Source organism: Pan troglodytes, chromosome 9 (genome assembly GCF_028858775.2).
Source record: "Pan troglodytes isolate AG18354 chromosome 9, NHGRI_mPanTro3-v2.0_pri, whole genome shotgun sequence".
Lineage (NCBI taxonomy): Eukaryota > Metazoa > Chordata > Mammalia > Primates > Hominidae > Pan > Pan troglodytes.
The window spans coordinates 89,064,542-89,077,721 of record NC_072407.2 but is presented as its reverse complement, the minus strand read 5'-3'; the positions used below and the strand labels follow the sequence as shown (position 1 = coordinate 89,077,721).

Genomic DNA, 13,180 nt, shown 5'->3' with positions numbered 1-13,180 from the left:
GGAGTTTGAGACCAACCTGGCTAGCATGGTGAAACTCCGTTTCTACTAAAAATACAAAAATTAGCCAGGCGTGGTGGCAGGCACCTGTAATCCCAGCTACACGGGAAGCTGAGGCAGGAGAATCGCTTGAACCTGGGAGGCAGAAGTTGCAGTGAGCCAAGATTGCACCATTGCACTCCAGCCTGGGCAACAGAGCGAGACTCCGTCTCAAAAAAATAAAATAAAATAAACAAACCTACAAATCGATTATCATTATTTTCATTTTTCAAGTAATGAATATCACGCAGTAAGTGGCAGAGCTGGGCTCCTAAGACAGATAGCACAGCTCCAAAATCCATGCTTCAACAATCATGCTGTACTCTCTTTTCAGGTGGAGTAACCTATGTTCCTGGAATTACTGACTTGATTTTGCTGAGGTTATAACATTCACCAATCCTTTGATTTTAGTCATTCTAATAATCCAAAAGTTTAAGTATTGTAGTCATTGATATAATCAAACAGAGAACCACAAAAATTTAGATACTATGACACTTACAAAAATGTATTAAGAGTGGCTTCATGGGCCGGGTGCGATGGCTCACACCTCTAATCCCAGCACTTTGGGAGGCCGAGGTGGGCGGATCACAAGGTCAGGAGATCAAGACCATACTGGCCAACAAAGTGAAACCCCGTCTCTACTAAAAATACAAAAATTAGCTGGGCGTGGTGGCACATGCCTGTAGTCCCAGCTACTTGGGAGGCTGAAGCAAGAGAATTGCTTAACCAGGGAGTAGGAGGTTTCAGTGAGCTGAGATCGCACAACTGCACTCCAGCCTAGCGACAGAGTGAGACTCCATCTCAAAAAAATAAATAAATAAATAAATAAGAGTGGCTTCCAGTAGTTTAATATTTGGTTATTTGATGAGAATTACTCACACTCTTACCAGAGGGCCAATGACTACAATAAGCATCTTCATAAGTGGTTTCAGTACATGATCCTTTCTTGATTTATCTGGGACAAAGGTGGATAAATTCCTCAGCAATAAAAACAATTATTCATGAGATGGCAAGTATTTTCTTATGGCAAAACCTTTAAACTTTAACTGTTTACCTGACTGAACAGTTTATGTAAGTTTGCAACATTTTATAGAAATCATATTTATTCACATGGAAAATTTCAGGCTGATAATAAAAATTTTTTTTTAAATACAAGATGTCTTAAAAATAATTGGGCCAGGCACAGTGGCTCACACCTGTAATACTAGCACTTTGGGAGGCCAAGGCGGGCGGATCACAAGGTCAGGAGTTTGAGACCAGCCTGGCCAACATGGTGAAACCTTGTCTCTACTAAAAAAACACAAAAACTAGCCGGGCATGGTGGCATGTGCCTGTAATCCCAGCTACTCGGGAGGCTAAGATAGGAGAATTGCTTGAACTCGGGAGGCGGAGGTTGCAGTGGGTCGAGGTCGCACCACTGCACTCCAGCCTGCGCAACAGAGCAAGACTCTAGCTCAGAAAAATAAATAAATTAGTAATAATAATAATAATTGATTTGAGATCACTCAAAGAGCCTGAAGCAAAGTAAGCGAAGTACAGATCTAGATGATAATAAAAAACTATTGTTAATTTTCTTAAGTGTGAAATGCTATTATGGCTATGGAAAAAATCTTTGATTATAATTTGTTTGTTTATTTGCTTGTTTTTTGAGACAGGAGTCTCACTCTGTTGCCCAGACTGAAGTGTGGTGGCATGATCACGGCTAGTGAGCCTTGCAGTGCAGCCTTGACGTCTGGGGACTCGGGTGATCCTCCCACCTCAGCTTCCTGAGTAGCAGGGACTACAAGAGTACATCATCACATCCAGCTAATTTTCTTTGTATTTTTTTTCGTAGAGACAGGGTTTTGCAATGCTGGCCAGGCTGGTCTCAAATTCCAAGGCTCAAGTGAGCCACCCGCCTCAGCCTCCCAAGGTGCTGGGATTACAGGAATGAGCCGCCTGGCCTAGAATTTGCATAGCCATATTTTAGTTAGGTCACATTATAGAACTCTCTAATCTTTTAGTAAACAGAGACTATTACTGCTCTATAATGTCCACTTTTATATTTTTATAGACAATAAATATACATATAAACATTAATATAAAATTAATTTTCAATTAAATATCTGCAGAACCGAAAAAATATATCTAGAAATATTTCTCATCCCTGTAAGTGATAATTAAAAAAAAAAATTATAGTTGGGGTAGGGGACAGGTAATCAGTTCCATTAAATAAATATATTAAATTTTACCTGCTTTTTCTTTCAATGAGAATGGCCACATAAGATGCTGGCAGAGCGGCACCAAAGCCAGGAGTCCATGAGTAGAATTTTCCAAGTATCTTCCTGAAATTCAAATTTGGAATTTTTGTATGAAATTCCTAGTTGGTCACTTCAGTTATTATGAATAGAAGTTTCCCTTCTCCATCCATACTCTATTTAAATGTACCACACTACCTCAAAATAAACATATTCAAAATCAAACTCATTATCTGTCTCCCCTAGCCCCATGAACTTGTTCTCTCTCCTCTATTTTCCTAGGTTAATAGCATCAACAACCACCTATCCACTTATGTTTGACAGGCGTCATCCTCAACTTTGTTTCCCTTACCCCACATATTAAATTATTCCCTTAAATTATTACAGATGCAATTTATCTTTCAAATTCCTCTCCAACCTACTGCCCCTGCCTTAGTTAAGTCTCTCACTAACTCTCATTAAGGTGGCTACAGTAACAACTAATGGGTAACACTCCTTTCAGTAACAGCCGGCCACATTCATTCAGGCATTCCCTGGATCCAAACCTGCTGGCTATGCAAACCCTCTGGCTTCTCAGTTTCCTTTATTTATCAAATGAGGATAATATTACCTATCTCATAGAGCCATTAAGAGAACTATATGAGATATTTCCCAGCGCCAGGCAGGACACATAACAAGTACTCAGAAAGTGTTAGCTGTTATCACTATTATGACTATTTTTTCAACACATGGTAGACATTCAATAAATGTTTTCCCTTCTTTGCTTCCACAACCCTTGATAACTTTTTCTTACAGCATTTACTAAAGTATTTTATACGTTTTAGTTTTATGTGTACATCATTTTTCATGTATTAGAGTATATTCCTTGAAAGTAGGAATCCTCACAGTGCCTCATAAATGACAAATGACCAGTAGCTGTCTGGGTTTCGTTTTTGGTTTGGTTTGTTGTTGTTGTTGTTGTTGGTGTTGTTGTTGTTGTTTTTAGATGGAGTCTTACTCTGTTGCCCAGGCTGGAGTGCAGTGGCGCAGTCTCGGCTCACTGCAACCTCTGCCTCCTGGGTTCAAGCGATTCTCCTACTTCAGCCCCTCCCGAGTAGCTGGGATTACAGGCGCATGCCACCACGCCTGGCTAATTTTTTGTATTTTTAGTAGAGACGGGGTTTCACTGTGTTAGCCAGGATGGTCTCCATCTCCTGATCTCATGATCCACCTGCCTCGACCTCCCAAAGTGCTAGGATTACAGGCGTGAGCCACCGTGCCCAGCCATCATAGAAACTTTCTAGAGAGCACATGATAAAGAGAGTTCCTTACATAGATTTTCATGTCAATTTAAAGGCATGATTTGTTCAATAGTATAAAAGCCTTATCAATTATTTTCTGCATAATCTATAAGTTTATAAATATTAATGATCTGATAATGATCTTAGGGAAAAATCTGTGAAAGACATTTGGAAATTACACTTTTTTTTTTTTTGAGACAGTCTGCCTCTGTCCCCCAAGCTGGAGTGCAATGGCGCGATCTCGGCTCACTGCAAGCTCCGCCTCCCGGGTTCATGCCATTCTCCTGGCTCAGCCTCCAGAGTAGCTGCGACTACAGGCGCCCACCACCACGCCCGGCTAATTTTTTGTACTTTTTAGTAGAGACGGGGTTTCACCATGTTAGCCAGGATGGCCTCGATCTCCTGACCTTGTGATCCACCCGCCTCGGCCTCCCAAAGTGCTGGGATTACAGGCGTGAGCCACCGTGCCCGGTCAGAAATTATACTTTTAATTGCAGTTAAAATATACCTGCACAACTACTTTGTGCAACACTAACAGAAAGTATTTTTAAAAATAAATAAGTAAATAAATAAACGTAAGTTTGAGTTTTCAGCAATCAACAGGAAAAAAATAAAAAGAATAGCTAATAAATATGTCAGATAAGTAAGAGCACTCAAAAGACTGAATTCTATCTGCAGCTCTACAATGTATAAAGATGTAGCACAGGTAATATATATAAGACTGAATCAGGACCAAAAGTTCCAAAAACAGAATATACCAGGAGTTAACTTACTGTTTTATAAATAAAAATGTGTATGTTATAGTCCTTTTGAAGTTTGTTCACTGCATGTGGCCCTAACCCATGTCATAGACAGTTGCTTTGAATTCCTGATCTATGAAACTGAAAAGCTAAGAAATCCTATTCAACAACTTGGTAAATATAACAGGCCTCAGAATATGTATAACATCTTAAAGTATTTATGCTATATAATTACACCAATAATTTAAAGTTTATATTACATCTTGACATCAAGAGGCCCACAGTTCCTGGTTTTACAAGCTTTCATTGACATAAATGTCACTTCACAGATTAAAAAAAGGGGGGGTGGGGATAGTAACCCACATAACATTTATGTAAACACATACTTGTTTCCATTTCAATAGAAGAACCTGTATTAGTATCTATGGTGATTATGAGTACCAACCTTAAAATGCAAAAGGAAGCCATATACAAGGCCCCATTAGCAGTTAGAAATGAAGCGGATTGTAGGATCTCAGGGAGTAGTTTGTGTAAATAATAGTCTAATTTCCGTTTCCGGAGAATTGCTGCAATCTGGAAAGAGAAAGGATTTTTTGTTTAATCCAACCAACATTTCCCACTTAAATTAGCTTATATGTGGAAGCTACTGTATAAAAGCATATATTTATAAATTAAAGTAAAAATGCTGGCATTTCACTGGATCTTCTATAAAAATACAATGTTCAGGATAGAAAGGAAGACACCTGAATTTATTGAGGGTAAAATATACACCAAGGAATTACAATATGGGTCATACGTTGAATAATCTCCATACATTGAGGTAAATATTTGTAATTCCTTAAAACAATTTAATACTGAAAAATGGAATATACTTTTAAATGAAAAAAATTCCATTTCAAATAAAAACTGGATGGTATAATAAAACTATATTACAGATTTTATCAGGCTATTACTATTAGAGAACTTCACTAATAGAAACCAGAGAAATTCATTCAGTTATTCAAACTTGACTTCTATGTGGCAAGAAAAAAATATATATATATACCACATATATATAGTATATTACTATATATATACATAGTGTGTATATATATATATTTAGTAAATTTAAAAAATAATGGTTTCTGGCCTCCTGGAGCCCATTTAAAAAAAAAAGACCTGAAAAAATAATATTAAGAATCTAGGCCGGGCGCAGTGGCTCACACCTGTAATCCCAGTACTTTGGGAGGCCGAGGTGGGCAGATCACAAGGTCTGGAGTTCAAGACCATTCTGGCCAACATTGTGAAACCTTGTCTCTCCTAAAAATACAAAAAATGAGACGGGCGTGGTGGTGGGCGCCTGTAGTCCCAGCTACTTGGGAGGCTGAGGCAGGAGAATTGCTTGAAGCCGGGAGGCGGAGGTTGCAGTGAGCCCAGATTGTGCCACTGCACTCTAGCCTGGCAACAGAGTGAGACTCTGTCTCAAAAAAAAAAAAAAAAAAAAAGAATCTAGTAACAACACAAGTAAGTATCACCTGTGACCAGAACACAGAAACACGAATAAGTCCCAATACAAAAGACTGCAGAAGTTTATCATAGGACTGTTTTATAAAAAATATCAACCTATCAGTCTTCATGACTTAGCTTTTAAATTTAGATTGAAAACCTTTTTTTTTTTTTTTTTTTTTTTGGTGAACTCTGAATATGAAAGGAAGATTTCTAGATTAAAACCAAAAAAGGCCCTGAAATAATTTAGCAATTATATGGATAGACATGAAATCTAAGTATTTATTGAGCAGACTATTAACATTCCAGGAAATAAAGCAATATAAATCATAATATGTGCAAGATATATAGATACTGAGGACTGATTAAGTGTTAGTAATATAATAGAATGTACCACAGAATTCTAGCAGAGTCAGTTTAATACAGGGGAAGGCAGGAATTTCATGGTGAACGGGATATGAGCTGAACTGGGAAGAATAATAGACTCTTCACTAGTCATAGAAAAGAGTACTTCTCCATCATAATGAAACAACATAACCAAAAAGGTTAGAACATAATAGGGAAGGAGTAAGAGGGTGTAACAAAGAGAAAAACTAACTTCAGAACAGAAAGACTATAAAACTCTCCATTTATTCTCCATCTTTCTAGAGATAATACTTTTCCGAAAGTCAGTGATCAACAAATCTAATGGCATCTTCTCAATTCTTCTGTTACTCCCTCCCTCTTCAAGCCTCTGAAACTGACCATCTATTACTTCGATTCAACTCTCATACACAGGCAAAACAATGATGAATAAGACCCAATCTTTTCCTTCAAGGAACATAAAATCTCCATAGGGAAATAGACACAAACAACAGCAGTAAGCTATAATATGCCAGTGTGGTAAATGATAGGTTAAAAGAAAAGAAAAACTAAACCTCAACCTAAGTCTCACACTTTATGCAAAAATTAATTTAAAATGGATCACAGGCACAAATGTGAAACATAAAACTACAAAATTTCTAGGGGGAAAAAATGGAGCAAATCTTATGGATACAAGGCTAGACAATGCATTCTTAGACTTGACATCAAAAGCACAACTCACAAAAGAGAAAATTGATAAACTGAACTTCATCAAAATTCAAACTTTTTCTCTATTAAAGACCTGTTGGGAAATTTAAAAAGGCAAGCTCCAGAAGAGAAGAAAATACTTAGAAATCACATATCTAATAAGGAACTAGTATCTAGAATACATAAAGAAGTCCCAAAACTCAACAATAAAAAGCAAACAACCCAATTAGAAAATAGGAAAATATATGACCAGACATTTCACAGAAGAGGATAATCAGACAGCAAATAAGCACATTAGCCATCAGGAAAATGCTAGTTAAAGCCACAATGAGGTGTTACAACTATCAGAATGGCTAAAATAAAAAACAGTGACAACACCAAATGTTGGAAGGATTCAGAAAAACTGGATCACTCATGCATTACTGGTGGAAATATGAAATGGTATAGCAATTCTGGAAAACAGCTTAGCAGTTTTTTGAAAAATTAAACAATCAACTATTATTTGTCCCAGCAATTGTAGTCCTGGGGTATTTATCTCTGAGAAATAAAAACATATGCTTATACAAAAACCTGTGAAGGAATGTTTATAGCAGGTTTGTCTGCAATCGTCAAAAACCAGAAACAACCCCGATGCCCTTCAAAAAGTAAATGGTTTAACAAATTGTGATATAGCCATGACATGAAATGCTATTCAGCAATAAAAATGAACAATAAAAAGCATATATGAAACAACCTTGATGAATTTCCACAGAATTATACTGAGTCGGGGGGGAAAAAAGCTAATCCTAAAGCTACATACTGTATGATTCCATTTCTAGAATATTGTTTTTTTGGGTTTCTTTTTTGAGACAAAGTCTCGCTCTGTTGCCCAGGCTGGAGTGCAATGGCGTGATCTCAACTCACTGCAATCTCCACCTCCCAGATTCAAGCAATTCTCCCTGCCTCAATCTCCCAAGTAGCAGGGATTACAGGCGCCGGCCACCACGCCCAGCTAATTTTTTGTATTTTTAGTAAAGATGGGGCTTCGCCATGTTGGCCAGGCTGGTCTCGAACTCCTGATCTTAGGCGATCCACCCACCTTGGCCTCCCAAAGTGCTCGGATTACAGGCGTTAGCCACCGTGCCTGGCCTCTATAACATTCTTGAAATGACAAAATTATAGAAATGAATAATTTAGTGGTTGCCAGGGATTAAGGGGGAGTGGGTAAGTGGAAAAGAAGTGAGTATAGCTATAAAAGGCAACATTAGGGATCCTTCTGGTGATGGAAATGTTCTGTATTTTGACTGTATCAATGGCAGTATTTTTGTTGTGATATTATACTACTATTTTGCAAGATGAAACAATTGGGAGAAACTGGATAAAGAGTTAACTGAATCTCTTGAAGAACTGTACTTCTTACAACTGCATGTGAATCTACAATTATCTCAAAATTAAAAGTTCAATACTTTGTGTAAAAAAAAAAAAAAAAAAAGGAGTCATTCGCATGACCAATAGGCATATAAAAGGCAACCAGCACCATTAGTCATCAGAGAAATACCACCACACACACATTAGAATGGCTAAAATGCCAAGAACTGATAATATAAAGTGCTGGTGGGAATGTAGAGCAACTACAATTCTCACACAGCTTTAGGATTAGTTCTCATATATTGCTCATGACAATGTAAAATTGTGGTCCCCTTGGAAAACCGTTTGATAGCATCTAATTAAATGTGTACCCCATAACCCAGACATAATTAAATGTCTACCCCTTAACTCAGCAATTCCACTCCCAGGTATTTTACTCAAAAGAAATAAGTGCTTATGTCCGCCAAAAGACATATTTATAGCATTATCTGTCATTACAAATACTGTAACCACCTAAATGTCCATTAACAGTAAAGTACATAAATTGTACATATTTACCATATTGATAGACCAAACTGTACAGTCTATTGTGAGAAACAGGAAATATCTAACACAAGACACAGAAAATAACCTAGGACCTTATCATCACTGTGCTGTAACCCAGAGCTTCTAACCAAGGTTTACAAGTGGCTAAAATACTGATCCTCTCAGTAGTCTAGTTAGCCAGGCCAGACACAAGGTAACAGGGCAGGGTGACCACCGCCTCTGTTTTCCCCAGTGTGCCACGTATTTTTATCATTTTCTATGTAAACCACAGCACACTACAGCATGAAAAAGGTTAGGAAGCACTAATCTAAACAAATAACATACCAATAATTGTGTTAGCCATGTAGTAATTACAATAGCACTTGCACTCATGTATAAAATCATCAGATATCAGATACCTTCAGAAACATCACATTTTATAATCAAAGACTTCGTAATGTTCATATGCTTTGACCAAATAATTCCACATTCATTAATTTCTTATGAATTTTTCAAACATGCATATAAAGATTTAGCTAAAAAAAGGCACATCATACCACTATGTTTAAAATACATATCTGTATTTATGTATTTACATGACCTGGTTTTAGAAGACTATTTCATGCCCTAGGAAAATGAATCAAAATATATAAAGTGAAAAGACAGATTACCAAAAAATAATTTGTAATGAACATACAGAACAAATACTAGAATGTTATACACTGATTATCTCTAAATGGTTGATAATAGATTATTTTAATTTTCTTCTTTTCACTTTTGGATACATTCCAGACTTTCTACAATAAATATATGTTACAATTTATAATATTGGGGCGAGGAGAACAAGTGTGAGAAACAAGGATTAATTATCATAGAAACAAATCTCAACAGGGAGTGGAAACAATCAGCATAATACAATACAATTAACAGATTTTATTTTTAATCTTAACCCCACAATTATTTCTATGAAAAATCCTTGTTTAGAAACGTGCTGTTTAGATTTCAATCTCCTCATTTACTAAATAAAGAGGTTAAATTAAATAACAAAACTGTTCATTTTTTCTACTTCTAAAATTATGTAATTTTTTTAAAAATAAATGGGCCGAGTGCAGTGGCTCACGCTTATATCCCAGCACTTTGGGAGGCCGAGGCAGATGGATCACAAAGTCAGGAGTTCAAGACCAGCCTGGCCAAGATGGTGAAATCCCGTCTATACTAAAAATACAAAAATTAGCCGGGCACAGTGGCAGGCGCCTGTAATCCCAGCTACTCAGGAGGCTGAGGCAGGAGAATCGCTTGAACTCGAGGAGGTGGAGGTTGCAGTGAGCTGAGATCACACCACGGCACTCTAACCTGGGAGACAGAGTGAGACTCTATCTCAAAAATAAATAAATAAATAAATGATATTAGAAGAATTGGACATCTATGCGGGGCGGGGGGGGGGGGGGGGGGCTTGGGGGGAAATGTACTTTGACCCCTACCTGAAACTATACACAAAAAGTAATTTGAAATAAATCATGTACCTAAATTTGAAAATTATAAAACAATAAAGTGCCCAGAAAAAGGGGCTGGATGCAGTGGATCACGCCTGTAATCCCAGCACTATGGGAGGCCGAGGCGGGTGGATCACGAGATCAGGAGTTCGAGACCAGCCTGACCAACATGATGAAATACCATCTCTACTAAAAATACAAAAATTAGCCAGGCGTGGTGGTGTGTCCCTGTAATCCCAGCTACTCAGGAGGCTGAGGCAGGAGAATTGCTTGAACCCAGAAGGTGGAGGCTGCAGTGAGCCGAGATTGTGCCACTGTACTCCAGCCTAGGCAACAGAGTGAGACTTTGTCTCAAGAAAAAAAAAGTACCCAGAAGCAAACATAAGTTAATATCTTCACAAATATTCCAGGCATGAGTCAAAAGACAGGCAGCAATAAGCAGAGTTGATTAAACGCAAGTATGGAGACCAACCTGACTAATACGATGGGCACAGACTGAAGAGTGATACAAAATTATAAGGTCAGGCCCCCAATTTAGAAGTATCTCTTCATAAGATTATCACTATTAAACATCCATCAGCACTATATACATTCTCTTGTTATTCCCGTTTCTTGCCCCATGTGATTAGTGCTGCACATTTGCCATAGAGATGGTTGACTGTATTGGGATTGCCCTTTACGGCCATGGAATAAAGCTAATTGGCCTCAAAGACCCATGATCTTAGCCTTACTAGTACCAAACTCTAAATTAGTAGTTACTGTGAGCCTCCGAGTTTGATCATTAAACTCTTCTAGAAGAATACATTTCTAAAGGGTGATAGTGTGAGAAATCTAGTTTCTTTGGAAAATTAAATAGTTTGCAAATAAGAGTCAATTTTATGTTGTATCTATTTAATCTTTCTTAGAGTAATCTCTAGCAAAAAATGATTTCTTTAAAGTAGGGTTTCTCAACCTTGGCACTATTGACATTTTGGGCCAGATCATCTGTTGTGCAGGGCTGTCCTATGCACTGAAGGATGTTTAGTAGCATCCCTGCCCTCTACTTTCTAAATGGCAATAGAATCCCCCCAGCTGTGATAACCAAAAATGCCTACATTGTTAAATGTCTCCTAGGAGGTAAGATTGTGCCCCTTATTGAGTAAGAACAACTGCTTTAAAGGAAAGAGCATAATGAATTTATATATTTTGAATATGTTAGTTCCAGAATTTTTATTTTATTTAAAAAAAATGCTTATATAGCACTTGTGCCAGGCACCATCCTATATACCATACAAATGTCAACTCATTATAACAATCTTTATCCCACAACTATTTCTATGAAAAATCCTTGTTTAGATGCTCTTTAGATTTCAATCTCCTCATTTTATTGGGCATGATTTTAATGGGCATGATTTTATTATCACCATTTTAGAGATAAGAAAAAGGACAGGCCGGGTGCGGTGGCTCACACCTGTAATCCCAGCACTTTGGGAGGCCGAGGCGGGCAGATCACGAGGTCAGGAGATCGAGACCACCCCGGCTAACACAATGAAACCCCGTCTCTACTAAACATACAAAAAATTAGCCAGGCATGGTGGTGGGCACCTGTACTCCCAGCTACTCAGGAGGCTGAGGCAGGAGAATGGCATGACGCTGGAAGGCAGAGTTTGCAGTGAGCCGAGATCACACCACTGCACTCCAGCCTGGGTGACAGAGCGAGACTCCGTCTCAAAAAAAAAAAAAAGGAAAGAAAAAAGAAAAAGTACAGAGAGACGAAGTTACTCAAGGTGACTGATACAGGCAGAGCAAGGACTGAAGTCAGGCAAGTGGCTCTTAACTACCAATTGATGTTGAAGTCAAAACACATTCTAAATAAGGAGAATTATCACTTGTCCATACTGCATGTTATAAATTTAAACCTGTGACTTACTAACTCCTACAGAAGTTCAAGTTGCCTATTCTCAGAGAAAAACACAAAAACATAGGGAAACTACAACTAATATATAAAAATAACCTGACTCTTCAAAAATTTGGTGATCTAACCTACAGAAAGACTAAATAAGGCACCCATGATGACTCAGGGGCTAGAAACTACAGTTCCAGTCTACAAAAAAATAAAGAGGAAAGAAGATGGAAAAACAACATTCACAACACTAAATTAGCAAGTAAAAAGAATTAATTCCAATAGCAGAGACTGGACAACAACCAGCTGTGCAATTAACTTTACCATCTTCCTTGTCCAAGATCTATAAGATTTACTTTTTTTCTTTCTTTTTTTTTATTCAGAGTCATGCTCTGTTGCCAAGGCTGGAGTGCAGTGGCACGATCTCCGCCCACAGCAACCTCCACCTCCCGGTTCAAGCGATTCTCCTGCCTCAGCCTCCCAAGCAGCTGAGACCACAGGCATGTGCCACTGCACCCAGCTAATTTTTGTATTTTTAGTAGAGACAGAGTTTCACCATTTTAGGCAGGTTGGTCTCGAACTCCTGACCTCGTGATCTGTCTGCTTTGGCCTCACAAAGTGCTGGAATTACAGGCGTGAGCCACCACGCCCGGCCCCAAGATCTGTTAATAGGTACTTTTTAATAAATAAGATAACAAATATAAAGTATTTAGCAGAGTAACTAGCACATAGTAGGCATTTTGAAAATGCTAGTTTCCTTCACTCTGCAGAATTGCTTCCTGGTCCAACCCCAATTCCTTCTTGTGTTGTGCAGGTTCGTTTTATTAAGTGTTAAGAAGAGATTTCCTCTCTGGTCATCAGAGTATCTGGGAAAGGCCAGCTGTGGTAGCTCATGGCTGTAATCCCAGAACTTTGGGAGGCTGAGGCAAGTGGATCACTACAGGTCAGGAGTTCGAGACCAGCTCAGCCAACATGGCAAAACCTTGTCTCTATTAAAAATACAAAAATTAGCCAGGCGTGGTAGCACACGCCTGTAATCCCAGCTACTTGTGAGGCTGAGGCAGGAGAATCACAGGAGAATCGCTTGAATCTGGGAGGCAGAGAT

General features: G+C 38.2%; 1 protein-coding gene across 10 annotated transcripts in view; it reads right to left on the bottom strand.

Moving 5' to 3' along the window:
• TMEM135 (transmembrane protein 135) overlaps positions 1 to 13,180 on the bottom strand; it is a 352,995-nt gene that overhangs the window by 243,065 nt on the left and 96,750 nt on the right. For 5 of the 10 annotated variants that reach the window (XM_016921748.3, XM_016921749.4, XM_001175336.8 and 2 more), the window contains 2 exons: positions 4,739 to 4,866; positions 2,268 to 2,360 (listed from right to left, as the gene is read on the bottom strand). In XM_016921748.3, the coding sequence (XP_016777237.3) occupies positions 2,268 to 2,360; positions 4,739 to 4,761 (116 nt within the window). In that variant the 5' untranslated portion in view covers positions 4,762 to 4,866. Of the gene's footprint in view, positions 1 to 923; positions 961 to 2,267; positions 2,361 to 4,738; positions 4,867 to 13,180 lie in introns of those variants that run through there. The other 5 variants (XM_016921751.3, XM_009423927.4, XM_054662586.2 and 2 more) reach the window with 3 other exon arrangements.